Here is a 26,720-nt window from a genome sequence, read left to right on the forward strand (position 1 = left end):
TTTTTCTCCTGTAATTCCTGCATCCGGCCGTGAGGGGGCGATGTTTAGAAACACCTCGCTCCGTGTTTCTCAGCGTCTCTTCCGGTTCTAACGGAACGAGGTGCCTTCCTTTCCCCCAGTGCCGTCAGCGGACTACAACGTGTCCGACAAGATGGCACTTTACAATTTTAAGAAGATTATGGTGGTTCCCACCGCAAAGGTACGTTTTTATTCTTCGTCTTTACGGTTTTAAACGGGTTACGTTGTTTGAGCTTTTAAAAGACGGCGGAAGATATTTAAAAAACAAACATGGTGGAGGAAAACACGTGCTGAGCTGGTGTAAAGAGACACCTACTTTATGGCGTACAGTACCACGAGACGAAGTATTGAGTCTGACTAGTATGAGGCGATAAATAAGCTTTATTGTGTCGTTGACTTAAGCCCAGATGTGTCCCGCACCAGACTCCGTTAAAAACCGGGACATTTAAGACGAGGAGACGCTCCAATGCGACGTGAATGGCAGCACGTATTAAACCGTGTTTCTCACCTGTTTCCTAAACAAATAGCGTAGTTTGTTTTAATCGTACGCCGAATTGATCAGAAGACATGTTTTAATTGTGGACATAATACAAAAAGTTGTTACAAAGTGTCTGCTTTTACATACAAGTGATTATACAGGTGCTGGTCATATAATTAGAATATCATCAAAAAGTTGATTTATTTCACTAATTCCATTCAAAAAGTGAAACTTGTCTATTATATTCATTCATTACACACAGACTGATATATTTCAAATGTTTATTTCTTTTAATGATTATAACTGACAAAGGAAAATCCCAAATTCAGTATCTCAGAAAATTAGAATATTACTTAAGACCAATACAAAGAAAAGATCTTTAGAAATCTTGGCCAACTGAAAAGTATGAACATGAAAAGTATGAGCATGTACAGCACTCAATACTTAGTTGGGGCTCCTTTTGCCTGAATTACTGCAGCAATGCGGCGTGGCATGGAGTCGATCAGTCTGTGGCACTGCTCAGGTGTTATGAGAGCCCAGGTTGCTCTGATAGTGGCCTTCAGCTCTTCTGCATTGTTGGGTCTGGCATTTCGCATCATCCTCTTCACAATACCCCATAGATTTTCTCTGGGGTTAAGGTCAGGCGAGTTTGCTGGCCAATTAAGAACAGGGATACCATGGTCCTTAAACCAGGTACTGGTTGCTTTGGCACTGTGTGCAGGTGCCAAGTCCTGTTGGAAAATGAAATCTGCATCTCCATAAAGTTGGTCAGCAGCAGGAAGCATGAAGTGCTCTAAAACTTCCTGGTATACGGCTGCGTTGACCTTGGACCTCAGAAAACACAGTGGACCAACACCAGCAGATGACATGGCACCCCAAACCATCACTGACTGTGGAAACTTTACACTGGACCTCAAGCAATGTGGATTGTGTGTCTCTCCTCTCTTCCTCCAGACTCTGGGACCCTGATTTCCAAAGGAAATGCAACATTGACTTTCATCAGAGAACATAACTTTGGACCACTCAGCAGCGGTCCAGTCCTTTTTGTCTTTAGCCCAGGCGAGACGCTTCTGACGCTGTCTGTTGTTCAAGAGTGGCTTGACACAAGGAATGCGACAGCTGAAACCCATGTCTTGCATACGTCTGTGCGTAGTGGTTCTTGAAGCACTGACTCCAGCTGCAGTCCACTCTTTCTGAATCTCCCCCACATTTTTGAATGTGTTTTGTTTCACAATCCTCTCCAGGGTGCGGTTATCCCTATTGCTTGGACACTTTTTTCTACCACATCTTTTCCTTCCCTTCGCCTCTCTATTAATGTGCTTGGACACAGCGCTCTGTGAACAGCCAGCCTCTTTTGCAATGACCTTTTGTGTCTTGCCCTCCTTGTGCAAGGTGTCAATGGTCGTCTTTTGGACAACTGTCAAGTCAGCAGTCTTCCCCATGATTGTGTAGCCTACAGAACTAGACTGAGAGACCATTTAAAGGCCTTTGCAGGTGTTTTGAGTTCATTAGCTGATTAGAGTGTGGCACCAGGTGTCTTCAATATTGAACCTTTTCACAATATTCTAATTTTCTGAGATACTGAATTTGGGATTTTCCTTAGTTATCAGTTATAATCATCAAAATTAAAAGAAATAAACATTTGAAATATATCAGTCTATGTGTAATGAATGAATATAATAGACAAGTTTCACTTTTTGAATGGAATTAGTGAAATAAATCAACTTTTTGATGATATTCTAATTATATGACCAGCACCTGTATATTAAACGGACGGTTTGTTAATGAAGTCTGGCAGGACTCTCTGGGGAAAAGGGCCTAATTTAGATTTTAGAGGACATAAATACATGTTTTTATGGATAAATATTAAGTATCTGTTCCAGTGGGTGTTACAGTATGTACTGTTATGAAATACAATAACAGGAGAGTACATTTTGCAATGACTTAAATACTTTATTTAGTAATATCACCGGTGACAAAAAGAGGTTCATGTTTAGAGAGTAAATGCCAAAGGCGTGACAGATGAGACAAATAGTTTAAAGTAACACAAACTTCTTTTCAGGGGAAAAATATCGTACACTTTCTAATAATTAAATGTTTATGAATGTCTTGTTTATCTGTTTCCTGATGAAGTGAATACTGTAAAATAAGTTATGTGTCACTGTTCCTTCTCTCTCTGCAGGACTTCATCGACATCACTTTATCCAAAACCCAAAGGAAGACGCCCACCGTGGTGCACAAGCACTACCAGATCCACCGCATCCGACACTTCTACATGCGGAAGGTGAAGTTCACCCAGCAGAGCTACCACGACCGCCTCACGCAGATCCTCACCGACTTCCCCAAGCTCGACGTGAGTCCACGAGAAGCTCCGGAAAAAGTCTTTTGTTTACATGTTTACGATCCGTTTTGTGGGATTTGATGACGTGTTGTTTTTCCTTCAGGACATCCACCCGTTCTACGCCGATCTGATGAACGTGTTGTACGACAAAGATCATTACAAGCTGGCTTTGGGACAGATTAACATCGCCAAGAATCTGATCGATAAGTAAGTTAAAATGTTATATATATATATATTAGTGCTGGGCAACGATTAAAATATTTAATCGCGATTAATCGCATTGTTATGGCAAAGTTCAATAATGAATTCAAAAGTAGTGTATTGCGCACTTTATTTTAAAAGTACTGCTATATGAACAAAAGGGCAATAACATTTGGTTCACGAGATGCAGGTAGCATGTTTTATACTTAATGTGAATATAATTCATACTTTGTTGGCATCTTATTCTGAAAACCGGATGTTCGTCTGAAGAAACCGGATGTTGTCTCACGTTAATCTTTCCGCTAACTTTCAAAGTCCTTCGCTCGCTCCCGATCTGTGCCGTTTAAATGCGTTTACCGTGAATTTCAGCATATAGGAGCACTAACATGCGAGTGTCTGCTGAGTTGACCACGGAGATCTGAGTGTCTGCTGACGTTACCGCAACTGACTATAGGATGTTTGCTGGCTTTTATCCCACTGTTCTTGTCATCCTCTTGTTGTTATGTATATGTATTGTCTCTTGTCTTTCAATAAAAAAAAAAAATTATAATAAATAAAAAAAAATGCGTTAACACGCGATAAAATAATTGTCGGCGTTAATTAATGAATGCGTTAACGCGAAATGAATGCGTTAACTTGCCCAGCACTAATGTATATCCAATCAGGTCTGCATGGCGTACATCAAGCATCTAGTTTAAATATATGAACATAACCCATAACATTGATCTAACACAGGCGTGTAACCTCTTTATTTTTTCACCTCCAGTGTTGCCAAAGACTACGTGCGTCTGATGAAGTACGGAGATTCTCTGTACCGCTGTAAGCAGCTGAAGAGAGCCGCGCTGGGTCGCATGTGCACCATCCTGAAGAGACAGAAGTCCAGTCTGGAGTATCTGGAACAAGGTAACGGAGATTCAGAGTTAACTGGTCCTGAACCAGTCTCAGTGTAGTCTTGATCCTCTATATGAACCAGTCTCAGTTTAGTCCTGATCCTCTATCAGACCTCCATCAGTAAAGAGACCATCAGAGAGAAGATGGTCTGTTTCTATAGAGTTATTCTTAATGCTCGTCATCGCAGCCACCGGGTCGGATTCTGGTGAACTCATGCAGGTTCACCAGAACCTCCTTCAGCTCAGACTCCAGCAGAGACCAGTCCACCGTGGACAGACCCAGATCCTCCAGCAGAGACCGGTCCACCGTGGACAGACCCAGATCCTCCAGCAGAGACCGGTCCACCGTGGACAGACCCAGATCCTCCAGCAGAGACCGGTCCACCGTGGACAGACCCAGATCCTCCAGCAGAGACCGGTCCACCGTGGACAGACCCATATCCTAAATCAACACTAAATGAAAGCTCCTCGTAGTAACTTTAATCTCTGTTTTCAGGTTCTTTTTTTTTAAACTTTTCTTGTCACCTGAGAGGTTTTCATTCGCCTGGTTTTATTACTGTTATCTTTCTTTTTGACATGTTAAAGTGATTAATCTCCCTGTCGTCCTCTTCAACAGTGCGTCAGCATCTGTCCCGTCTGCCGAGCATCGACCCGAACACGAGGACTCTGCTTCTGTGCGGTTACCCCAACGTCGGCAAGTCCAGTTTCATCAACAAGGTAAACTGCTCTCTAATAATAATAATAATAATAAGTATGACAGCTGTGCATGACACTGCTCAAAACTAATCAACAAGCTGACGTTAACATGTTGTGAATGTTGTTCGTTGTCAGGTGACCAGAGCAGACGTTGATGTCCAGCCGTATGCGTTCACCACCAAGTCTCTGTTTGTGGGTCACATGGACTACAGATACCTCCGCTGGCAGGTGAGACCGGTTACACATCACGCGTTCGTTTTGTCCTTCAGAAACGTTCTTCTGCTTCTTATGTGTTCTGGGTCAAAGGTCTTAAAAGTAACTCGCATCCTTTAATTCCATTATTCATTTGTGCAAAACATTCATGTAAGGCTCTAAAGTCATTGAGGTTTCTTTCATTTGCAATGACGTAATTACAGAGAGTTGAACAAATCCAAAACAAAAGAGGACCAAGCCTGAAACATGCTTCCTGTGAACTCTGTCGTGTTGTTGTAGGTGGTGGACACCCCCGGGATCCTGGACCACCCTCTGGAGGACAGGAACACCATCGAGATGCAGGCCATCACGGCTCTGGCTCACCTGCGAGCGGCGGTTCTTTACGTCATGGACGTGTCGGAGCAGTGCGGCCACAACCTGCAGCAGCAGCTGGAGCTCTTCAACAGCATCCGCCCGCTGTTCGCCAACAAGGTCAGAAAACTGTCACTCACCGTGTGACAATGACGTCAGAAAACAACAAACTCAAAAGTTCCTCTTTTCATGCCTGATGCGACTATGATCCAGGTTTTTGTGGATTGAAAACTTTTAATCTTGAGCTCCTATCGGCCATTTTGACAATTTTGCTCTCTGATATTGACGAGCTCAAACAAGAACAAAACATATTTCCCTTAGTTCTTCCAAATGATCAATACCCACCCCTCGATCTAACCATATCAAACCACGGGAAATAATTTACTGAGCAAGTCTGAGCTTCTGACAATGTGATGGTAATGGAAGTAACGCTCGTGTGTCTCTCTCTCCTGCAGCCGCTCATCATCGTGGCCAACAAATGTGACGTGAAGAAGATCAGCGAGCTGTCTGAGGAGGACCAGGTGAGTGAAGACGCACTTCCATCAAACGTCTCAAAGGCTTAGACTAGAAATACGTTTTGGAGTTTATTGCCGAGCAGGTCATTAAAACTTCAGAAATGAGCTGTTTTATTTGCACAAGTGTTGAAGTTTCTTCCTTTTTGCCGTCAGAAAATCTTTGCTGATTTCACCGCCGAGGAGATCCTTGTGGTGGAGACCAGCACCCTGACCGAGGAGGGAGTCATGCAAGTTAAAACCGAGGTGAGACCCCGGAGGAGACAAAAGTATATTGTGTTGTGTATTTTTTTTTCCCATGGTTCACGGTTACTTTGGTGTTTTTTGCCAGGCCTGCGACCGGCTCCTCGCCCATCGCGTCGACACCAAGATGAAGGGCAAGAAGGTCCACGATGTTCTCAACCGGCTCCACCTGGCCATGCCCTCCAAGAGAGACGAGAAGGTACAAAGAGTCGCGAGCTCGCATATCGGAAGTCTGTGAATTAGGTCCCCTCGCGTTAGCTCAGGGCTCGACATTAACGCTTGACCGGAGCATGTAGGGTGGAATACTTTATGCAGTTTGTACGATAGCAAGTGAAAAATAGACGTGGTCGTTATTAGGGACCGATATTCAGTAAATATGAATGCTTTCTAGACGCAGATCCCCGATAACGCTACATTGTGAAATATAAATCAGTTGAAATTAGCAGAAGGAGAGCCTGTTAACGTTAGCTGTTGACGTTAGCTGTTAGCTGTTAGCACAGTCCTGCTTGGCTAAATTACGGAGCTAACAGCGTAGCAACATTTGGAACAACTCACTTCGTCAGACACGTCTGCTAGTTGTATTATAATTCACAGTGAGCGACAACACCGAGTCTCTCCGTAGCTCAGTCCTGCTTATAGCGGAGCTAAACGCTGAAGTATGGAGGTTCCATTCAGTTACATTATGGTGCGTTCAAGCTCCAAACCGTAAATGTAGTATCTTCTAAAATGGTGTTTTTTGTTAGAAACTTGCTAAAAAATAGACATTACAGATGGAATTATGACCTGATTAACTCTCTAATGCTAGCTATGAGCATCTTATAATATATAATTAAAACTGTTAATGGCCACAACAAATGACTATGACGATAACAAAGTAAAACATTTGTCCAATTGTTCAAATCTCTTTTGATTCTGTTTATTCATTAGTAGGCCTAGATTTTCCATTTTTGGCAAGTAAAACAAAGCTCACTGTCAGGCCCTGTACTGATATTAAATATTATTATTATTATTGTGTAATTTCCAGCCGAGGCCTCCGTTCATCCCAGAAGGGGCGTTGATCCGTAAGAAGGCGATGGAGGTGGACGAACCCAAACGTAAACTGGTACGTCCGGCGTTACCGGCGCTCTCTGACTTCATTTAAAGTGAGATGTGACCTCACAGCTCTCTGTGACCTCACAGCTATCTGTGTGAAATAAAACGTTTTTATCATGTCTCACAGGAGAGAGACCTGGAGGTGGAGCTCGGCGATGACTACATCCTGGACCTTCAGAGTAAGAGTCCTTCATCTCATTCATTACGCTGTGAATTCTTAGAAAGTAAACGTTTACATCTGCAGTGCTGATACTGTTTTATCATTTTTAAATAGAATACTGGGATCTGATGAACGAAGAGGAGAAGAACGATAGGATCCCTGAGGTGTGGCAGGGCCACAACATTGCAGACTACATCGATCCCGAAATCATGAAGGTGAGTTTAAAAACTAAAGACGGGTTTCTACAGTGACACAATGTTGTTTGCCCAGAGGCAGGTCCTCTTAAACCTTTAAAATAAAATAACTGGAACCAGAGACCGGCTGGTGAACTAGTTCCTGTAGTGTCTGTAATTTAACAAAATGTATGAAATAAAAAGAGATTTTGGATTTTCCAGAAGAACGAAGCAAAGAAATAAATGTTCTTGTCTTCTAATCATCTCTACTTCCTGTCCTAACAGAAACTGGAGCTGCTGGAGAAGGAGGAGGAGCTGAAGGAGCGAGCTGGGGAGTACGACTCCGAAGAGGAGAGCGAGGACGAAGAGATGCAGGAGATCCGCGTTCTGGCCAAGCAGATCCGCGAGAAGAAGTTCCTCAAGATCGTGGAGTCCAAAGATAAGGACATCCACGGGCCCCGCATGCCCAGGACCGCCACCAAGGTGAGGACGTCGTGTGACAACAGAGAGCTCCGTAATCAGGAGACGATCAACAAGTCTCTTAAGTTTGTCCACGAGAAGGTTTCATCTCATCAAAAGGAAGACAGAGAGAATATTTAACGTCATATATGAGGAACACAGCTGAGACATGAGCCACATAAAGAACCCTCACAAAGTCCTGAGCAACGGAGAAATAATCAAATAGAATTGCGACTCAATGCTTCAAGTATCCCACTTTTACCAGATCGAGTAGCTGTCTGCATTTGCATTCACCCTCGACAGTGACGGTGCTTTTCTTCTATGAAATGACTCTTTTGGCTTTTGTTAACGTTGTGTGTTTGTGTCGCAGGTTGAAAGAAAGAAGCTGGAGAAGGAGATGGGCGGCCTCGGTCTGGACATGGATAACAAGGACGATGTAAGTTCCTCTTTAGATCAGAACCTACAGGACACTTTGACTCTATACTACGATATGAGTGAACTAACGGGGTTAACACTGGCTACAGAATTGGTTTTCCTCACACTGAACTTCTTCTTCCTCGTCCAGAGCCACTACGCTGAACAGGCCCGGCGGTCCCGAAGCATCACCAAGAAACGAAAGCGTGAAGTTTCGGTGGTTCCGACCTCCAAAACCCGCAGCCAGAGCGCCTCCCGTCCACCACGAGACCAGTCCGGCGTCAGAGACCCAAAGGTACGAGACGTCTTCACGTAGCTTTGATTCACTCAATATGCTGCAGTTTATGGTTTTAGTTCAGCTCACACATTGGTTGATACTAAAACAAGGCTTCATTGTAGATAGACGGAGGATTTCTATGAGGAAGATTGCTTTTTAATTCATTATTACCTGTAAAATATCTGTTTTTTTGGTTTATTTCCTCCTTCGTTTTGATCCTAAATATTATCGTCTACTGATAAATATGTCCTGAGGAGGCAAGACATGACTCCACCTCAAACACTATTATCCTAAAAAGTGTATTTTATTTGTTTTGCATGTTAAAAAAATACAACTTTTTTTATGTGCAATATATGCAAACCGAGACAAAACCGGGCATTAAATCCATCACTAGTTCTGAACTCAAGTCTGTGTCGTCTTTGTTTGTTCCCCAGATGGCGAGGATGGGGAGGAAGATGATGAAGAAATCCCAGAAAGACATGAACCGCCAAGGAAAGAAGGGCGAGGCGGACCGACACGTGTTCGACCTCAAACCCAAACATCTCTTTTCCGGGAAGAGGACGTCCGGCACCCACGATTACAGATAAAACCCGTTATTTCTGGACTGTTCAGACCTGGACGCTCTTTTGGAAAAGAGAGGCTTAGTGTCAAAGTCTTCACTCTGTACATTTTCCCCAGCAGTAAAAAGTTATTTTTCTGACATGGAAGCGTCATTCTTGGGGATGGTGGAGCCGTAAAAATAATAAAAATAACTGTAAAGCTGCTGGGGAAATGCACCCAACCCATTTAAATGATTACTAATTATAATAACTGTCTTTTTATTTGTCAGTATGGAAAAGCAGAGACTCAGAAACCGGTTGTGTGATGGTCAATATCTTATTGTGTTACTGCCGTTCCCATAATCAAAAACATGTCCAACATTATTCAGTTGTTAAACTGATGTTTTATCATATTTCACACGTTTTATTTTGGCATTATCAGTTCAGTATGTGGCTCAGTTAATGCCGAGTTTACTTTGGATGAAGTGATGATGATGATGATGATGATGATGAAGAAGTCTCCCTTTTGAGAACTATTCATTAACAAGGGGGCTTAATAAATATACACCTGAACTAAACTGCAGTCTGTCGGGTTGTTTTCTTTTCACAGAAATTCCTCTATATAGTGTGCTTTTATCTTGAAAACCCAAAGTAGTGCACAGAATTAAACTTTTTGTTTTAAATTTAATCTGTATGAGTTGGAAATGTTTTTTTTATTCGCACGGAAATGGCGACCAGATTGAACTCTTTAGATATTAACAATTTAAACTTGTTTCTGTCAAATATACACACGTGATAAAACATGATGCACACGCTGTTAACATCAACTCTTTAATTCGGCTTGTATTATTTAGTTATCTATTAAGAAACCTCTACAATAATAACACAACTACACCAGGAATACCTACAAGCTCAACATGGGAGAGTTTATCTTAAAATTTCGATTATTTTTCCTAATTTTAAGCCATTTTGCTACTTTTTAATATGCCGAAAACACAACATTCCATTTATTTATTAAAAACTATAAAGTGTATTGTGTCAAGTGCAGGCGTGTGGTAACACCGAAGAAAACAAACGAACCCGTTTTGAGTGGAGAATGGTCTGAGGCGATACCACAGGCTTTTATTGTGAAAACCCCCGGGCCGGAATTGGCTTCGTTATCTTTTCTCTCACGTAGCGGAGCTCGTCAGCTGTCAAACTACGGATTGCTGGAACAAAAAACCTGCGCATTAAAGAGCATGTTAGTAACGGCGACACATCCCATAATATCCCGGGACAATACTCCGTATTTATAGACTTTGTGGTGAGTTTGGTTTCCATCTTTTTGAAGAGGTTTGTCTCTACGCGTTAGCCCGTTAGCCCGTTACGTTAGCACCACCAGCTTTAATGTGGATGATAACGGTAGCTTCGCTTTAGCTTGATGCTATCTGGCGCATGCGCAGTAACGAGGCTAATGTCTAGACTTGTGTTAAATATTTATTTTAGTATTTATTCTACAAATATACAGCAACATTATGAAGCTTAAATGTTTTTTATTTTCATTTCCTTCAAATATTAAGAGCAGCAACCAGCCGAGGTGTCTGACAGTAAACACGGTTAATTTATTCAGCAGAAAGAGACAGAAACAGGAGCTGTTAATGTCTTTATTGGCTGGTTGTTGAAGAAAAACAAACATATTTAAGATGATCATACATATTCATGACTCCCTCACCCTGATGCACAGATGAGTGGTGTCACTGTAGGTTTGATTTTAACACGTATTATGATACCTAAATGTAAAGTAATGGATAAAGACAACTAATAAAGCTATTATTAATAATTCTCATCTGTCGTTTTAATAGTGTGGGTCATGATAAACAAGGTGCGTACATTTGGTGAAGTGATTTTTGTTGCCTCATAGCTGAACATCTTTCTCCAGCAGAATATATGAATAAAAAGGTTGTGTTATTGTTTCACACACATCCTCAGTTTGTGCTCCAGTAATCCCTCATGTTCCGCCTTAAGGTTCCCACTGTGGGAGTGCTGAGCGTGGACACTCGTTCACCCCGTCGTCTCACACATTCACACGAGGAAGCTGCCAAGAGCAACACAGCCGTCTTTGTGTTCCTCCGCTGAGTGTAGTCGTGGAGTGAGGGACTCTGATTGTTTCCACGATGGTTTGTTCTCTTGACGCCTCTTTGCTCACGTTCTCTGATGTGACTTTTGTTCCTTTTTTAAAGACCGGTTACATCGGGTTCAGACGGAGGGATGCCGGTGGAGAGCGGGAGCAGCGCCGCCGCCCGTCAGGCCAAGCAGAAGAGGAAGTCCCACAGTCTGTCCATCCGCCGGACTAACAGCACCGAGCAGGAGCGCTCGGGCCTGCAGAGAGACATGCTGGACGGACAGGTGACGAAGACACACACGGAGAAAGTGTTTAAATAGTCTAGAATCACCAGCGTGAGCTTCCAGCTGCTGCTCTGGAGGTGTCAAACTACACCCTGTCTGTCACCATTACCTGTTGTAAGCCTACGCCTATCAGGTTGTGATGCATCCACTTTCAGGTTTTTATATTCTTGCCTGCTTAAGCGTTATTTTAACTCGGTGGTTAAAGCAGATGATTCAGAGCGTGTCTCAGGGTGGATCGGGTTAGATCGGTGGTGCTCGGTTCCTGCTGGGTTTCAGGCCGGCCAGCTGATGAGGTGAATAACTCCTGAGATGATGGGTCACCACAGTGACCGAGAGTTAAGAAAAGGGGAAGTGAGAGCCACAGAATCAAGGATCGGCTCCGCTTAGATTTTATTTTGTGGAATAAGGAAAGTATCCATCACAGGTTTACTCTGTGACTTACGACCTGAACACAACTGAGGTTCTCAACAGTTCCTCCAGAGCCACAGAAGACATGATACCTGTTTTCAAAGGCTCTGTGATCCTCCTCCAGTAAACTGAGCGTTGTGTGTAGAATTGGTGGCGTGCTTCACTCGTTATAAGATTAACCAAAAGAGAGATCAAGTATGGATTAATGTTCTCATGAGAGCCTGAATACATGATATCATAGTGTGCTTAGTCTCAGTTAACACGCATTAAAAACTACTCGGACACTTGAACACAATGAAGCCTCGTTCATGTTGTCTGTAGAACCTGAGCTTCTCCTGCTCTGAAGACTGAACAGTAAAAACCTATAAAACCTTCTGAAAGAGCAAAATATGGTTAAATGAGAAACTCTTAGATTGCTACTATTTAATCATGAATATTCCCTTTGATGTTGAGAAGAAGTTCCTTCTTGTTTCTTGACAACTTATAAAAACTCTCGACATCCTGAATGAAAGTGCGTTCTTATTGCTAAACTGAGTGATTGAATCCTGAATGATGAACAGTTAAATGAGTTATTCTGGGCTGTTGGTGCGGAGCGGTTTCTAACCCATCGTGGTCAGACTGTAATCTCTTCCTCATGACTGTTCTTTCACTCTGGTCCCTTCTGGTCTCAGTCCTCTGATAACCTGGAGTCCCTCAGCAGGATGGAGGTAAGTGTTCAGACAGCAGTAGTATCTCCATGAATAGATCTCGTAGCGTGTAGTTTAGGTTCGGTTAGTATTTAGAGGTGTGGTGGTTCTGATTCCTCTAGTGTGAATCCATAAATCCCTTTATTCCCCTTTTTAAATGTGATGTAACATTTAGGGTTCGATCAAACGAACAGAAGGTTTTCTTTTGTTAAAGTGGAAGAATAGAGCTGACTGTATTTAGTGCAGTTACATCCACACTGTGCACATCTCTGGTGAGCACAAGAGTTACAGTTTAAGAGTTAAAGTCTTTGCTTTTGTGTGATTCTTTGTGGAGAAACTCTGTTTTACCGATCGATCGATTCAATCAATCAAACAATCGATTAGTCGACAAAATCACACGAGTGTTCGAGGTCAGCCCGAACAGTTTGTTGTAATTCCAAATGTCAGATTCTTTTTTTTACAGACGAGTACAAGTACGCTATCAATTTGTGTATGAAAAAAATTTCTCACGATTTGTTTTTCGGTAGAAAAGTTGCCTTCAAGTGGAACCCGTGAGCTCGCGGTCAGACGCGGGAAGTTGTGTACGTGACATGTTTGGCGGTTAATTCGTGAGAACACTGCGGCAACACTCCCGACGTCTCGAGGCCACCGAGGCTAACGGTGAAGCCGGCTAGCATTGTGTAACATTAAGCAGGAAATGCAAAAGGCGTAATGACATATTTTAACATAATAATATAATATAATTATTCTAGTAACGCAGCTTTCTCTTCATATTCTGTTACGAACTTTAAAAGGAAGGATCCTTGTGTGAGGAAGCTATGTAACATCTGTTTTAAATATACTGTATTTAAACCAGATGTTACGATGTTCTCTTTGAGCCTCACTAGTGTTCCTGTCCTGCTCCGGTCCTCTAACATGACTCCTGGTTTTCTGTGTACCTGACTCCATGTGAAGGCACCATGAGGTCATACGTCTCATCTCAGATATGTGGTTCAGTCTGACTGCCTCTCACATGCTGAGACGGACATCCTGTTCCTCTCCTCCGCTCTCTTTCTCCGTGTTCACCGAGGCACAAACTCTCTTCTGTCGGCCCGTGAATGCTGACGGCACACTTGACCGGTTCCTTTAGAAACAGAGAGCCGCGAGCAGCGACTACGAGAGTGCACTGCTCTCGGGTACAAAGACGCTGTGAGCAGCTTCTTCCAGGATTGGACAAAGACGAGGAGACGTGTCCCACTTCTGGACCGCAGAAGCGTTTCTACTCACGACTGTAATAGCATTCTCATAAATAGGTCATAACTCCTGCTTTAAGGATTTGGTGTTTATTCATCAGTGGTTGTTTTGAATGGGTTTAAATAGAGAAACAAATCCATGTAATAATCATTAATACAAAAATACACATGGAAATCATTTATGTGTGTATGTATGTATGTGTATATATATATATATATATACATACATACATACACACACACACACACACACACACACACACACACACACACACACACACACACACACACACACACACACACACACACGTAGCCGACGGGCCAAAGTTTAAGGCCTGTGTGTGTTAAAAACAAACATTTTATTGATTCTCTCCTGTTTTGAGCTTCAAACTCATATGTCCTTCCTAAAGGTTCTTTATTGTGTGAGTGCTTTCATGTACTCGTGTATCTGATTTTACTGCATCGTAACAGGACGTTGAGTTCTTCATTGTGACGGTGGTGATTTGTGTTTATTCAGAGATTAAACTGCTGATGTTGCGATAACAGAACAGTCTGATGACCTACAATAAGAACTCACAATCTTTTATTTTCTCTGACCTCTAAGCAGATACGAGAGCCAAGAGATTCACATTAAAACTGTTTCTTTACATGCTTTGTCTGTATGTTTTTATGCCCTTTTCTCAGTCTGAACCTACGTCACATTAATACATCTGTACTCACACACAGAGTGCTGAAACAGTTCGTTGATTTATCGATTAGCGGATCGTCAGAAATGATTTGGTTACTGTTTTAATAATCCTTCAAGATAAAAAAGCTAAACATTCATTGGTTAAAGCTTCCCTCCTCAGTGAGGACGTCTTGTCTCATGTCCTCCTCTTGTCTCCTCAGTGAGGACGTCTTGTCTCATGTCCTCCTCTTGTCTCCTCAGTGAGGACGTCTTGTCTCATGTCCTCTTGTCTCCTCAGTGAGGACGTCTTGTCTCATGTCCTCCTCTTGTCTCCTCAGTGAGGACGTCTTGTTTCATGTCCTCCTCTTGTCTCCTCAGTGAGGACGTCTTGTTTCATGTCCTCCTCTTGTCTCCTCAGTGAGGACGTATTGTTTCATGTCCTCCTCTTGTCTCCTCAGTGAGGACGTCTTGTCTCTTGTCTCCTCAGTGAGGACGTCTTGTCTCATGTCCTCCTCTTGTCTCCTCAGTGAGGACGTCTTGTTTCATGTCCTCCTCTTGTCTCCTCAGTGAGGACGTCTTGTTTCATGTCCTCTTGTCTCCTCAGTGAGGACGTCTTGTTTCATGTCCTCCTCTTGTCTCCTCAGTGAGGACGTATTGTTTCATGTCCTCCTCTTGTCTCCTCAGTGAGGACGTCTTGTTTCATGTCCTCCTCTTGTCTCCTCAGTGAGGATGTCTTGTTTCATGTCCTCCTCTTGTCTCCTCAGTGAGGATGTCTTGTTTCATGTCCTCCTCTTGTCTCCTCAGTGAGGATGTCTTGTTTCATGTCCTCCTCTTGTCTCCTCAGTGAGGATGTCTTGTTTCATGTCCTCCTCTTGTCTCCTCAGTGAGGATGTCTTGTTTCATGTCCTCCTCTTGTCTCCTCAGTGAGGATGTCTTGTTTCATGTCCTCCTCTTGTCTCCTCAGTGAGGATGTCTTGTTTCATGTCCTCCTCTTGTCTCCTCAGTGAGGATGTCTTGTTTCATGTCCTCCTCTTGTCTCCTTGCAGGACTCCAAGCTGCCTCTGTCTCTGAGGAGCAACCTGCTGGACCTGTTCAGTCAGATCGAGAGGGAGTTTGAGAACCTCTACATAGAAAACCTGGAACGTAAGTCAGAATATATCGCTTCTCTTCTTAACCGCGGTCTGTAAAGAAACAACAGATTGTGCCGAGGAGAGGAACAAACTCCCACTGAGTAGCTTCTCCTCAGCAGTTGGTCTTATTGCTGTCGGTGTTTTTAACACGTGACCCGTTTGACTGTCAGTCCGCAGAGATATCGAGACGCTGAACGACCGTCTGGCTGCAGAAGGACAGACTTTGGAAGGAGCAGATTTAGCCAAAGGAGCGCTGAAAACAAAAGGTGAGACACGTTCCTCTCAGGTTTATGTTCATTTTAAAGTGTTTTTATAATGTCATGTGTAGTGAAACGTCTACACGTAATTATAAACATTATGAACTTCTATATCTCTTTATTTCTGACAAACCACAGCGAGTCACAGCACGAGCCAGCTGTCACAAAAACTAAAGACGACCTACAAGGCTTCCACGAGCAAGGTAAACAACAACACACTGGTTTATTGTTGAATTACTACCCAGCATATGTAAACACTTGTGTTATAAATGTGTGTATATGGTAGCTGTCTACTGACTTGTACCGGGGGAAGGTTTGATTGGTAAATTGTCTCCGAGTGTCACATGACTTCTGAATGTTAAAGACAAGAACTGCTGTGTGTCTGTGTGTGTGTGTTGTGTTGTGTTGTTTGTGTTGTTTGTTTCTTCACCTCTTTGCTCGTAGCCGCGTTCAAACTCTTGCCACGCCAGAGTAGGTGGAACCCGCAACTTCAGCGTAACCAGCTGGGAGTTGTGGGGTGGAGACTCATGGGTAACTGGTTGCTTTCTCCCCCTCCCCCCTCCTCCCCCTCCTCCCCCCTTTATGTGCCAATATGCATGAACAGCCCAGCCAGGGGTTGGACCCTCCCTCCCCAAGAGACCTGGTCATTCAAATGTAGGAGTTTGAGCTTTTCTATCAGTTTCTGGTGTGAGATACAAAACACAACTTTATTATCTCACTAACAGGCTTCTTCTTAAGTTGCGCCTCCTTGGTTTTTCATTTAGCTTCACACGGAGACATCTTTAACATGTTGTTAGTAGCGTTCATTAATAAAATGGAGCATTCGATGGCTGCTTGAGATCATTGCTGATGTGTGTGTGGTCTGCTGAAGAGTGCACGGCCATATCAGATTTAGATTTAATTTGTTTTAAAGACTTTTAAGATGAACAGACTTTCACTAAGATTTAGGTAGTCGATACCTTTTTATATCTGTTAACAGAGATTTGATCAGATATAGTTGCTTTAAAGTGGCAACAGACACAGAGAGGGCGTAGTCATCGTGACGTCACCCGTTGGTTTGTGGACTGACGTAATGAAGCCTCCAGTTCAGTGATTTTACCGTCACCATGTTGTTCTTTACCATATTCAGACTGAGGAGGAGTGACGTAGAGACGCCATATACGTCTCTGGTAGAGACCTGTCAATCACCGTGTAGCCCCGCCCTAAAGCATCCCCTGCTTTATGGTCTGTTTGACTCTAAATGGACCATAATGTACTAAATGAATATCATGCTGTATTGAAGAAGACTTGAAACTAGAGATTGAGACCATAAACTCATGTTTACAATGTTTACTGAGGTAATAAATCAAGAGAGAAGTAGAGTCATTTTCTCATAGACTTCTATACAACCAGAGGAGTCGCCCCCTGGTGGACACTAGAGAGAATGCACTCGGAGCTTGCCGCCTGTTGCGTCTCGTCTCTGTTCGGGGCCTAATATGAGCCGGTTTAGCTAAACTTCTACCGATGCTAACTTTTGCAATTGTTTCCATAACTGAGGTTGTTTTTGCATTTAAAAACCCATTGACTGATTTATTGATCGTTAATAATTGATTGTGGCTCCAGCAGACTGCACACTGAAGCTAAGAGCTGTAGAGCGTTAACCTTCGGGGTGCGTTAGATTCGCCGCTCAGCTAGTTTCCTAAAAGCTTTTTATTTGCGATGCTTTGCAATCTTAAACCTTCCAGTCCCTGTTGCTTCTTCTTTCTTTTAAATGTAGCATGAATCCATCAGTGTTACATTTGTCCTGGATTCAACATCATTCTCGTCTCTTTTCATTTTCACATCGTCACACTGCCTTTGCATTATCTGACAAACTTTAAATACATTGAATATAAATAAAACAAACAACAAGAGACTCTGCCGCGCTGCTTGCTAACAGCCAGCTAACCACTGGTTCTCACCATGCTGATCAACGGTGTCCGTCATCATATCTTCAGTGTCCTTTTATTTGTTTTATTTTGACTATAATTTCCTGATCTGATATCTTGTTAACGGATCGATACATGTGAAGGATCTGCTCTGTTCTGTGTGTGTAGCCTGAGATTCATTTGTCAGATGATTGATGTTCTGATCGCTCTCCTGCTTCCTTTCAGTTGGAACTTATTTAGTGGTCTGTTTCCAAAGAGAACCGAGGGTCCAGTTTGTATCATCCCCATCTTTAACGTAAAGACCTCGAGCCTCGATACGACTGATATTAATCATCACTGATCCTATTGATTGTCTCACCGTAACTCTCCCTTCCAGATTTATCTTTCTTTTTCTTTTGCGGTTTTTGCATTTACAGTAATCTTGGTATGATGGATGCAGTATTCAGTACTGATACTTAACTGCATTTGTGTTGATACCAGATCTGGGTCATTGGTGGTGTTTGGTTTAAAAAAACAAGCTTAAAACAAATACTATTCAAGCTTTTCTTTGTTTGTTTTGGTAAAACCTTGAACCCAGGACTGATATGAGTAACGCTGTTGACAACTGAAGCTTCTTAGCACTGGCATACTACAAGGACCCTGCTGACCCGCTTCCTCCTTCCTTTATATATCATTCTCAGGGTTTCTACTAGAACATGTTTATATGCGTCAAACAGCCGTATAATGTCTCTGGTAGAGACCTGTCAATCACAGTAGCCCCGCCCTAAAGCATCCCCTGCTTTATGGTCTGTTTGACTCTAAATGGACCATAATGTACTAAATGAACATCATGCTGTAGTGAAGAAGACTTGAAACTAGAGATTGAGACCATAAACTCATGTTTACAATGTTTACTGAGGTAATAAATCAAGAGAGAAGTAGAGTCATTTTCTCATAGACTTCAATACAACCAGAGGAGTCGCCCCCTGGTGGACACTGGAGAGAATGCAGGTTTTGCAAAAGGCAGTTTCATATGTCCCCTTTAAAATGTTTGTGAAATGAGGAAAAATTGTTGTAAAATGTTGAAACATTCATATTTATTTCATTAGACTAGAAGGTATAAATGACATACCAAGGTTTCCTTAAAAAAAACATAGTTTTATTTATTTAAAGGAATGTCTTCGACATTTAAAGTCACTGATTTGATTATAAAAATGATGATGATTTAAAATAAATCAGTGTCGTAACTCTCCAAAAATGCCAATTCTGTAGTGTGGTAATGCTCTTAATGCAAATGCAGAAGTAAAGAAGTGTGTAGGAACCCGGTTCGGTTCGGTTCACTTCCTGTGATGTCACTCTGTGTTAACGCGGTTTGATTCCGTCAGATCGTGTCCAGTTTCAAAGCGACCACGTCCAGAGCCGTGTGCCAGCTGGTCAGAGAGTATGTCGGCCACAGAGACGGCATCTGGGACCTCAGCGTCTCCAGGACTCAGCCTGTGGTGCTCGGTACTGCGTCAGCAGGTACTGCACTCATTTTCTCCCTCTTCCTTCTCTATTCTTCTCTTAATCTGTGTCTTAACAACTTTATTCTGTCCCTTCTGAACCCCCAAAACCTACCGGTGGGATTGAAATGCATGTTTTCTTTAAACAATCGCCAAAACTACACCGTTTATCACAGCCAGAAGCTGTAAAAACTGACATTTTCCAATTTTTGTAAAGACATTTGTACATTTAACAGTCACTGTTCAATGTACACAGGAGTAAACATACTGTAACTCTTCTTCTCCTGTTTTCTTATTGTTTCCATATTGTGTCTCAACAGACCACTCTGCGATGCTGTGGAGCATCGAGACGGGAAAGTGCCTCCTCAAATATATGGGCCATCAAGGATCAGGTAGAGTTAGAGACGTAAAGTCCACTTAAGAGAAGAGATCTGATTAAACTCTCTTCAGGACTGTTCTTCTGAAGTGTTATAAAGTTATCGTACAGCACGTTATTGGAAAACATTAACATTCTGTTTTGTGACATCATGTTTTGTCTCTGCAGTCAACTCCATCAAGTTCCACCCGACTGAACAGATGGCTCTGACAGGTAACCGTCATATTCTCATTTAAAATATTAAGCGTGGCAACGCATCATAAAACTCACGGATCGGATCGGATCAGCACAAAAGAATAAAGGGAGCAAATAGAACTTTTATTGATCCCCGATCACGCCTTCGTTTTTGCCTCTGATACCAACTGCCGATCATTGATGAGCCGTATCAGCAGATACTGATCGCTTTTGATGTTTTCTTTTGTTCTAGCAGCTCGTCTATAAGACTCCATCGTCCCAAAAATAAATTCTCCTCCTGTTGGTTTAAACACTGATTGGTTGTTTACAATGAAACATGATCAGAGATCAGAGACTAGAAACACATGATTGTCCTGATCACATATTATTTGACTGAATATCGTCCGATAGCGATCGTCAGTGAAACTTTATCTCACGCTGTGATGGTCGTCTTGACTCTTGAGTGTTTCTGTCTCACCTCTCTCCTCCTCAGCCTCCGGAGACCAGACGGCCCACATCTGGAGGTACATGGTGCAGCTGCCGACTCCACAGCCTGTTGCTGATATCAGTGTAAGCATCAACGGCTCTACGAATCTGTGTGTGTGTGTGTGTGTTTTTGAACCCATTTTATTATCTATAATCATGTGTCTGCCGTCCACGACGTCATTATCGGCTAAAAACGAGCCGTACTTCGTCCGTTGTTGGCCACATTCTGGTCTTTGTCGTGGTTTAAAAACTGACATCTGTAGAAGAGTTTGGTCTCGTTTTAAACTGCAGATTAATTGCGTAGTCAATGTGTTACGATCCACTTTAAGCTTTTGTCATGTCGAGGGACAATTGAGTGACTGAACTTGTCTTTTGTTTGGGAGACGGAGACACAGACCTGGAGGAATCTTTACTGATCGAACTCTTCTATTTGTTTCTGAAAACGTCCTCCCCTCCGTCAGCAGCAGACGCCCTGCGAAGACGACGTGGACTTTTCGGATAAGGACGAGGCCGACGGCGAGGTCGAGGGTCCAACCGACTGCCCCTCCGTCCGCGTGGCCACCACCACTCTGCGCAGCCATCAGGGCGTGGTGATCGCCGCCGACTGGCTGGTGGGCGGCAAACAGGTGGTGACGGCGTCCTGGGACCGAGCCGCCAACCTGTACGACGTGGAGACGTCGGAGCTCGTCCACTCACTCACCGGTAGGATGAAGGGAACATCACACTGATGCTGGTCTCAATGTGTGTTTATTATAGAGATTAATAACACCAAAGAATACACCTACGGAGATCTGTACACCCTCATTGAGACCACAGGTCAATTAATACAGTGTACATATGGGGGAAAATAACTTGCAGTGTGTGTGTGTGTGTTCAGGCCACGACCAGGAGCTGACCCACTGCTGCACACACCCCACCCAGCGTCTGGTGGTCACCTCCTCCAGAGACACCACCTTCAGACTGTGGGACTTCAGAGACCCGTCCATCCACTCCGTCAACGTGTTCCAGGGACACACCGAGTCAGTCTGACACACACACACACACACACACACACACACACACACTATCCTTCTTCTCATCCTTCTTGTCCTTCTCAGCGCGGTGACGTCCGCTGTGTTCACGGTGGGAGATAACGTGGTTTCTGGGAGCGACGATCGAACCGTCAAAGTGTGGGACCTGAAGAACATGAGGTCGCCCATCGCAACCATCCGCACCGACTCCGCTGTCAACAGGTCTGTGACGTCAACAACAACAACAACAGTCTGGTTCTGTTGTTTTACATTCATTCACTTCATATAACATCGTTAAATAGGTTTGATATGATGCTGAAACTGAATCAGCTGAAACCTTTGTTTTATAATATTGTACATTTAATATCTTTGGGTTTTGAACAGATTTTCGGACAAAACAAACAATTTGAAGATGTCTTCTTGGCCTGTGGTTTCAAATTTTACAGTTGGGGTGTCATGGTTTTTAACAGTGTCGTCTTTTCACATCCCTAAAACTACTTTCCGTGGTCAGGGACACGTTAAAAGATCCATTTATCTTTGATTATCTGACCGTCGTGTCGTCGTGTTCAGGATCAGCGTGTCGGTGACACAGAAGATCATCGCTCTCCCTCACGACAATCGGCAGGTCCGGCTGTTCGACATGGCCGGGGTGAGACTGGCTCGACTCCCACGAAGCAACAGACAGGTGAGTCAGCGGAGGAGGAGGAGGGGCCTCCGATTGGCCCCTCACAGCTTCCGTACACTCACAACCAGACTTCTGTCCAGAGTGCTCTATTATTTGTGCCAGAAGACTACATCTTATTTCATGACTTGGGGTTTCCGGGTGGCGATGCAACTGAAACGTCCTCAGTTTAAAGTCCAGCCAGCGGTCTTTGTTACGCATCATATATGTCAAAATAAAGACAAAAAAAGACGATAAAAATGCATACAAATACAAAAAGATTTTGTATTTGCAACATTTAATGGTCGGTCAAACCCCTGAATACCAGATTAGTCTGCCCTCGTGTCCTCGGTGTTTAACGCTGTCTGTCGTGGTTCAGGGTCACCGGCGGATGGTGTGCTGCTCCGCCTGGTGTGAAGATAACACCTCCTGCAACCTGTTCACCTGCGGCTTCGACCGGCAGGCCATTGGCTGGAACATCAACATCCCGGCTCTGCTGCAGGAGAAGTGACCTCCTCCTCCTCCTCCTCCTCTCGCTGCTGCTGCTGTCACCTCACGGTGAAACTCCACCCACAGCCTGTCAAACACTCACACCCTGCAGGCTTCAAAAAGAGGGTTTCTGTTACCGACGCAATGAGTCAACGAAAGATCAAATTACAGACTGTTACCAGCCGTCTCTTGAGTCTACAGGCGGTCAGTATTTGACACGTGAAGCTCCCTAAAGGTCTGACCTCCCACCCTAAACCCGTCTACTGCATCTGTCTCTAACGCACCGCCGGCATTATTACACATTTAGGCGGAGGCGACTCCTCGCCACTCAAAAGCGGAAATAGAACTAACTGAACTAACACTGATGAAAACAAACACTGAAGGGTTTTGGTCTTCTTAGTTGAAAACTAAAAAATCTGACACTGAGGAGATAAGTGAGGTGCTGATTTAAGCAAATTAACAGCAGGTTTATGTTTCGACAAGAACGTCAGTCTGATGCTAGAAATCCACTAGTTTTTAATAATTAAATCCGTTTTTGCTGATTGTGCAAAATGTCAGCACTAGAAAGTCACTCAAAATCTTCTTTGTCTAAACTGTTTGTCTGGTTACCCGTTAGTTTCATTCATTCCAAAACATTTTGATTGGCACCTGAGATTCAGAGCTTAACATCTGTTACACTTTAAAAAGCGTCTATCGTACTATCAGAGTAGCTGTTTGCCTCTGTGCGATACAGTAATGCACCTTTTTCGAAGTACTTATAGCTTCTTATTGAGGTGTTAGAAATTAAAAATGCTTTTGCAGCTTCTGTACAAAGTCAGAATGGAAACCAGCTCAGTGCTGGTGAGTTTCAGCCGGAGGGATTGTTGTCTAGTAAATTCTTCCAGGTGGATTTAAAGCTTCAAAAGCCCAATTTACTCCAACAGAGAGGTGGTGACGTCCTTTAAAGGAAGCTACATGCGACGCTTTTATTAATGTGTCATTTTCAGAACTATATCGAGCCTGCATGGACCAAAAGACACCAAAATATCAAATAATAAATTACTATTGGAAAGCTTTTGTGATTGTAACCTACAAGAGAAATCAAAGACTTATTCAATAGTTCATCTCCACCTCTTTTGCATGCAAACTTTAAACAGTAAACACCTGTTCAAACTTTGATTATCTGTACACCAACATATAAATATGGTTGTTTTCATAACTAATGTTGTTGCAATGTGGCTTCCAGCCACCAGAGGCAGCGCTGAGCGAGGAATAAATCCTGCTCCATTTTGAATTAAATTTGGATTTGCAGATAGTAACCTTTAACAAAGTTAAGAACAAAACACCCGATGAGGTGATTGAAATGTTTGAGTTCTGTTTGGTAGACATCCACGTTTCCAGGTCACAGTGTTGTGGTTTCTCTCCACTGTGGAGCCACACCAGTATGGCTGCTGGTGGTTTCCTCCCAGCACTGACTGGTGTGGTCTCTCTTTAGTTGGGATACCGAGACGTCCCAGTTTTTCCTCCACTAAGATGTTTTAGTAGGTTGGTCACTTTGCTCCCGGTGTTGTCGTTCCGGGTCTGACTGTGTTTCTGTGTTTTCTGTAAAGCCATGAACCGGCCACTGTGTGTCACCTTCCTGCCCTGTCAGCGGTTCATTGTTAGAGGCTGATAAACGTGTAGACGTTGTTCCATCTAAGACTTCAGGGAGGAAAGAAGGTTTCAGTGTTTCTTTACGTGTGCAACTTAAATCTCTCTAAGAGCAACACCTGTTGAAATGGTTGTTCGCAGGGCTGGGTACCGAGATATATCTATAATATACTGTCTCATACTATTCATGCTATTGTTTTAATTTGAAGAACTAAATTGACTCTTTTTTTGAATTTAGACACTTTCCAGCAATTAAGAAACCTTTTTTTTAGGATCTTCAGCTGTGATTTGACCAGAACGACTTCATCATCTCATGAAACCAAAAACGAAGTGATTCATTTAAATCTGGCGTCAAATATTAAATACTTAGTGACTGATGTTCCTCGGCTGCCCAGCCCTGCTGGCGTACCAGTACTCGACATGAATGTAAAAAAAAGTTTTTCTAGTTCATCGCAGTGCCCTTTAGTCGTTAGTGTTGAAACACTGTTGTGTGGGGTTCTGTCAGTGTCATATCTGTTATGGTACTTTAAAACGTGATGCGTTTCACTGTCAGCTGCTTTGCTTTCCCACTGCCACTAAAACAGCCAAAGCTGCATTTAAGTCAGTGTGTGTGTGTGTGTGTGTGTGTGTGTGTGTGTGTGTGTGTGTGTGTGTGTGTGTGTGTGTGTGTGTGTGTGTGTGTGTGTGTGTGTGTGTGTGTGTGTGTGTGTGTGTGTGTGTGTGTGTGTGTGTGTGTGTGTGTGTGTGTTTGAGAAGAAGTATGTGTGGTGATAAAAATCAACGTCTAAAAACGTATTTAATGTTGTGATAACAGGGCAGTTCAAGTTCTGACTGCTGTACAACTCATGTACTATGATGTACTCTGTTGTACTCTGTTGTACTCTGTTGTACTCGTGAGTTGCGACATCAACACGATGAACAAGCACAGTCCATTTCTACATCTAGCTTTAGCTTCGTGGAGGGTTTCGCTGGTTTGTAATCAAAGCGTTCATTCAAACATCTGCATTGATGTGATGAACACGTGTGTGTATTTGGTTTCACTTTACGGCTGCTTTTTGCAGTGTTTTAACCCAGTGAAATGTGTTTGAGTACAATAAAAACTCTCAGATTGACCATATTTGTTTATTATAAATGTTGTGAAAAAAACGGCATCGTTACATTTAAGATCAAAAGATGGAAGATTTCCAGAACAAACTAAAGTGATAACTTGACAAAAGTAAAGTGTGAACCTCTCACTTTAAAACCATAACATATGTATCATATAAATTGTAATATATAGAGAAATGAGGCGGTTTTGTCTGTATAGTGTATTTCAGCTGCAGCAGTTTTTTTCTTAGCCTTTATAAGTTGACGTGATCTCACATTTCATTTGTTTTATTTTGTGTTAATTGCAGATGTTCCGATACCATTTCTCCCTTTCAGATTCCTGAATTTGCATTTCGGCCGATACCGAGTACCGATCCAATACCAGTGCGTTAAAAACAGATATGACGTGATATCGGATCGGTGCTTAGAGCGGCGTACTCGCCGAGACATTTCTGATGCTGGTATCGGTACAACTTGATCCATTTTACTGCTTCATGATGGATGACGTTGGTTCATCTGTCAAAGGCTTCACATTCACTTTAAACTGAGTTATTTTTGAAACTTAGACCAGAGATGGCAAATGAAGTCCAACATTTTGCATCTGGCTAATTAAAAATTAGCTTTATAAATGTCACAAATGTCAGCTGAAGACTACACTTTCCTTAAACCAATTTTTAGGTTTTGTGCAATATGTTTATTTGTGAGTAGTTTATTTATATTAGTTTTTAGGTGTGTATTTCTATATTATATTCCTCACTGTAGGAATACCCTTTTGCTCAAGAGTTCATCAACGATCTGCGGATTTATTTCCTCTGTATTCTCTCCAGCTGCAATGAGCAAATATTAAAAAACAAAATGTATCCGAAATGGGAGAAGAGACCGTTGATTTTGTGTTTCCCTGCCGTCTCTGGTTTAACCGACACAACATTTAGTTTGTGTGAAGGAAATGTAAAAGCTGTTTGTGTGAGTGTTGGATCCGACACGGTTTAAACAAGTTTCACTGTGTTTTCTACCACCACTGAGCCACTCTGCTGCCACGTTCATAACACTGTTAATAAAGTTCACGCTTTCACTCTCACAACGAAACGCATCGTCACTGAGCATCGGCCATCTCAGATCCACCGTCGTGAAGCCTTGTTAAACTGTGGCTCCTTGCTGTTTACAGTGTTGTAGTGATCAACGTGGTTCGATGTAGAACAACAAAACATCACAGCTCAGTTCTCAGAAGAAGAACGAAAAACCTGTTGGATCGACTTGACAGCAGTTTTGTGGGTTAAAAGCTGTGTAATAAAGAACAAGCATCTGCTTGTGAAATCAAAATAAACCGTTTGTGCTGTTTGAACGTTTACGAGTTGTTTTTTTGGGGGGGGGAGGGGGTTGTTTGTTTTTTGTCCTTGCAAATTATTCAGATTCAGTCGACTACACTAACTGCTCAGAACCAAAGAGCAGACACACTTGGCAAGTAGCGGGTGAAGAAGTGGAATATTAAGCAGCTAAAGAGACGGATATTTCCCTCAGGAGCTGGTTGAGACCAAAATTAGAGCAAAAAGAGGGAATACAATCACACAAAGACTCCTTATGAATGATCATGTTGCTTCG

At 42.8% G+C, this 26,720-nt stretch overlaps 2 protein-coding genes across 3 annotated transcripts; both read left to right on the forward strand.

Moving 5' to 3' along the window:
* Positions 1 to 52: 52 nt before the first annotated feature.
* Positions 53 to 9,635, forward strand: gtpbp4 (GTP binding protein 4). Its single transcript, XM_076098536.1, has 17 exons — positions 53 to 199; positions 2,679 to 2,849; positions 2,941 to 3,044; positions 3,805 to 3,941; positions 4,545 to 4,645; positions 4,760 to 4,852; positions 5,117 to 5,308; positions 5,644 to 5,709; positions 5,857 to 5,946; positions 6,032 to 6,142; positions 6,968 to 7,045; positions 7,163 to 7,214; positions 7,310 to 7,410; positions 7,654 to 7,851; positions 8,198 to 8,263; positions 8,393 to 8,536; positions 8,953 to 9,635. The coding sequence occupies exons 1-17, from the start codon at positions 152 to 154 to the stop codon at positions 9,103 to 9,105; spliced, it is 1,905 nt and encodes a 634-aa protein (XP_075954651.1). The 5' UTR covers positions 53 to 151; the 3' UTR covers positions 9,106 to 9,635.
* Positions 9,636 to 10,199: 564 nt separating this feature from the next.
* On the forward strand, positions 10,200 to 26,459 carry LOC142955940 (WD repeat-containing protein 37). Of its 2 annotated transcripts, none has more exons than XM_076097207.1 (14): positions 10,200 to 10,360; positions 11,277 to 11,442; positions 15,482 to 15,578; positions 15,736 to 15,831; positions 15,961 to 16,025; positions 19,094 to 19,229; positions 19,531 to 19,602; positions 19,755 to 19,799; positions 20,254 to 20,330; positions 20,708 to 20,948; positions 21,124 to 21,265; positions 21,344 to 21,478; positions 21,827 to 21,941; positions 22,297 to 26,459. In XM_076097207.1, exons 2-14 carry the CDS (start codon positions 11,305 to 11,307, stop codon positions 22,426 to 22,428), a joined length of 1,491 nt encoding a protein of 496 aa, XP_075953322.1. In that variant the 5' UTR covers positions 10,200 to 10,360; positions 11,277 to 11,304; the 3' UTR covers positions 22,429 to 26,459. The 2 variants fall into 2 exon arrangements, with proteins under 2 accessions (XP_075953322.1, XP_075953323.1); XM_076097208.1 differs by having other exon boundaries at positions 20,711 to 20,948.
* The last annotated feature ends 261 nt before the right edge of the window (positions 26,460 to 26,720 follow it).

This window comes from Anarhichas minor, unplaced genomic scaffold (genome assembly GCF_050575085.1).
Source record: "Anarhichas minor isolate MPS153535 unplaced genomic scaffold, ASM5057508v1 ptg000024l, whole genome shotgun sequence".
Lineage (NCBI taxonomy): Eukaryota > Metazoa > Chordata > Actinopteri > Perciformes > Anarhichadidae > Anarhichas > Anarhichas minor.

Bases quoted from the DNA above. Each gene is read 5' to 3' on its own strand.
- gtpbp4 (XM_076098536.1), top strand. From the start codon at position 152: ATGGCACTTTACAATTTTAAGAAGATTATGGTGGTTCCCACCGCAAAG. The intron at 7,215-7,309 runs GTAAGAGTCCTT...ATTTTTAAATAG, and splicing joins CTACATCCTGGACCTTCAGA to AATACTGGGATCTGATGAAC. The intron at 8,537-8,952 runs GTACGAGACGTC...TTTGTTCCCCAG, and splicing joins CCGGCGTCAGAGACCCAAAG to ATGGCGAGGATGGGGAGGAA.
- LOC142955940 (XM_076097207.1), top strand. From the start codon at position 11,305: ATGCCGGTGGAGAGCGGGAGCAGCGCCGCCGCCCGTCAGGCCAAGCAG. The intron at 16,026-19,093 runs GTAAACAACAAC...TGATTCCGTCAG, and splicing joins ACAAGGCTTCCACGAGCAAG to ATCGTGTCCAGTTTCAAAGC. The intron at 19,230-19,530 runs GTACTGCACTCA...GTGTCTCAACAG, and splicing joins GCTCGGTACTGCGTCAGCAG to ACCACTCTGCGATGCTGTGG.